The sequence below is a fragment of the Geospiza fortis genome, unplaced genomic scaffold (genome assembly GCF_000277835.1).
Source record: "Geospiza fortis unplaced genomic scaffold, GeoFor_1.0 scaffold70, whole genome shotgun sequence".
NCBI lineage: Eukaryota > Metazoa > Chordata > Aves > Passeriformes > Thraupidae > Geospiza > Geospiza fortis.
The window spans coordinates 6,192,473-6,195,303 of NW_005054317.1; the positions used below are offsets into that span (position 1 = coordinate 6,192,473).

The 2,831-nt window shown below is 46.8% G+C and overlaps 1 protein-coding gene across 1 annotated transcript in view; it reads left to right on the forward strand.

Moving 5' to 3' along the window:
* Positions 1-93: 93 nt before the first annotated feature.
* Positions 94-2,831, forward strand: part of PDHB (pyruvate dehydrogenase E1 beta subunit) — a 5,162-nt gene continuing 2,424 nt past the window's right edge. Inside the window, exons 1-6 of the mRNA XM_005420239.2 lie at positions 94-246; positions 318-380; positions 464-499; positions 586-871; positions 1,591-1,701; positions 2,314-2,405. Of these exons, the coding sequence (XP_005420296.1) occupies positions 94-246; positions 318-380; positions 464-499; positions 586-871; positions 1,591-1,701; positions 2,314-2,405 (741 nt within the window). The remainder of the gene's footprint in view (positions 247-317; positions 381-463; positions 500-585; positions 872-1,590; positions 1,702-2,313; positions 2,406-2,831) is intronic.

Below are 2,831 nucleotides of genomic sequence, written 5' to 3' on the forward strand. Positions count from 1 at the left end.
AGCGGGGAGGGCTGCCCCCTCAGGGAAGGGTCCGGCCCCGGGGCGGGTGGGCGGTGAGGTGACTTGGGCGCTGGGCTGAGGTGACTCCGGCGTATGAGGAGCAGGTCCCCGCTCAGCCCGCCCGCCGCTGTCTCGCAGGTGACGGTGCGGGACGCGCTGAACCAGGCGCTGGATGAGGAGCTGGAGCGGGACGAGCGTGTCTTCCTGCTGGGCGAGGAGGTGGCACAGTACGATGGCGCCTACAAGGTATGTGGGAGACGGTGGCGGCCCGGGAAGGGGCTTCAGGCGGGCCCTGACTCCTTTCTCCTACGCTGCAGATCTCCAGGGGTCTCTGGAAGAAGTACGGGGACAAAAGGGTGATCGACACCCCGATATCCGAGGTGAGGCTGCCTTCTCTCCTACCCTGGTGATCCCTCCATCAGCTGCTCCCTGGTTCTTATCCCTTGGTTTCCCTCTCTTTCAGATGGGCTTTACAGGAATCGCTGTCGGTGCTGCTATGGTTTGTACATTTGCATTCCTCTACTTCTAGTTTTAAAAATTAAACCGTTTTTATGTCAAAAACCCACATTTCAATTCATTTAATAGGCAGGGTTGAGACCAGTGTGTGAATTCATGACGTTCAACTTCTCGATGCAAGCGATCGATCAGGTGATCAACTCTGCCGCCAAGACCTGTTACATGTCTGCCGGCTCCATCCCCGTGCCCATCGTGTTCCGCGGCCCCAACGGCGCCTCGGCGGGCGTGGCCGCCCAGCACTCGCAGTGCTTCGCTGCCTGGTACGGCCACTGCCCCGGCCTCAAGGTCGTCAGCCCCTGGAGCTCCGAGGATGCCAAAGGGCTGCTGAAAGCATCCATCCGGGATGATAATCCAGGTGGGCACGAGCAGGTCATAGCAATACCTGGCACTCAGTCCTAAGGAATGGCTGGTTTTACCCACGAAACAAAGATTGGTTAAACCCTGAAGCACTCAAGGTTGGCTTACTGCAGTTTCAGGGTATGTAAAAAGACACAGAGGGATTCGTGCTTTCCCTAACAATGCTAACAGTAGACTGATTTTATGCTGCTGCCAGGTGCACAGTTTTAGTACTAGTTTGGTATCAACCAGGAAACCTGGGAGTATTTACAAATCTATCATAAAGGGGTTAAAACGGGTGAAGATGAGTTAGGAGAATTATTATATTACATTATATTCCTGCATTTATAGTGCCTATGTAACTCAATTTTACAGATCATGAAATTCAAATTATAAATTCAGAATGTCCTTATTCAAGAGCAGGGCAACCTTTGACTTTATTTTTTCACAAACAGTAATTAAAAATATGGGACCTTTCTAAAACTAGTGATTGTACTGTCATGTACCAAAAGTAAAATGGCTCACCTCATTTCAGAGTAGTTGTAGAAGTTTTTAAAATAATTCATTATTGAAGGAAAAACTTATATTTACTTTTTTTTTTTTTAATTCTTTCTGCAAGCAGTCCTCACTCCCTTGTTGCCTGGGTGGGTTTGCTGTCTTGAGCTGCAGGACTGTTAATGGTCAGTGCAGGCCTGTGCCTGCAGCTGTACACACTAATCCAAGTATGTTTCCTTCTAGTTGTGGTGCTGGAAAGTGAATTACTCTACGGTGTTCCCTTTGAAATGTCTGAACAGGCACAGTCAAAGGAATTTGTTATTCCCATTGGGAAAGCAAAAATAGAAAAGCAAGGTAAGGTGAGAATGCATTTGTTTCCTTATTAATTGACATGCTTGGCGCCTTTTCTTAACCTCTCATCTATTCAGGGTACAGAAAAGTATTTCAAATGTTAAGTATTCAAATGTTCTTTTATCCAGTGTTGTGGTTTCATGTTCTGTTGCCCTTACAAGGAAATATTACCTGATTGTCCATATCTCAGCTTAAACTATACCCTTCTAAAGGATTCCAATAAGGGATTTGTTCTGTAGTACAGATTGGGTAGGTGATGGCTGAAACAATTCTTTCCTCACCCAAGTATGTGGTTTTGGTCAAAAATGCAAAAAGAGATCACTGTAGTGTTTCTGCCCACTTTTTCATAATTTACCTCTGAATTATATGAATATTTGAATAGGATAATCTGAAAACTCTATTAAATACCTCTTCAGCTAGCTGAATTCAAGGGCAAAATTTGTGTCTTAACATGGTCCTTTATCTCTTCATACTATGTCTGGGCTCAGTATTTCAAATAAATCTAAGAACCTAAAATTTACAAGTGAATCCTAATGCTACCTTGAAAGGAACCTGAGGTCTAGGAAAAAGCTTTAAATCTCAAGAAGTTTTTTCTAACTCTTGTTTCTGTTCTAGGAACTCATGTTACATTAGTGGCACACTCAAGACCTGTTGGCCATTGTTTGGAAGCAGCTGCTGTACTTTCTAAAGAAGGTGTAGAGTGTGAGGTGAGTGGAGTTTGGGTTACTTCTGTCATTCCCTGAAGTGGGGGGGGAAAAAGTACCATCTACTTGTTCAAGTTCTGCAAAACTTCAGTGTATTACCTACAACAGTCTTAATACTTGCAAGTGCCCTAACAGCATGTGCTGTTCATGTTTCTGAGTTAGAAATTAGTAATGAAGTCTTGTCTTTGGATTCAGAACAGCTGGAAGTGCTGAGGGGCTCTGTACCCAAGCAATGGTAGCTCACGGGCTCAGGGCTCAGCTCACGGGCTCAGGGCTCAGCTCACGGGCTCAGGGCACAGCTCACGGGCTCAGGGCACAGCTCACGGGCTCAGGGCACAGCTCATGGGCTCAGGGCACAGCTCACAGGCACAGCTCACGGGCTCAGGGCACAGGCTCACAGGCTCAGGGCACGGCTCACAGGCACAGCTC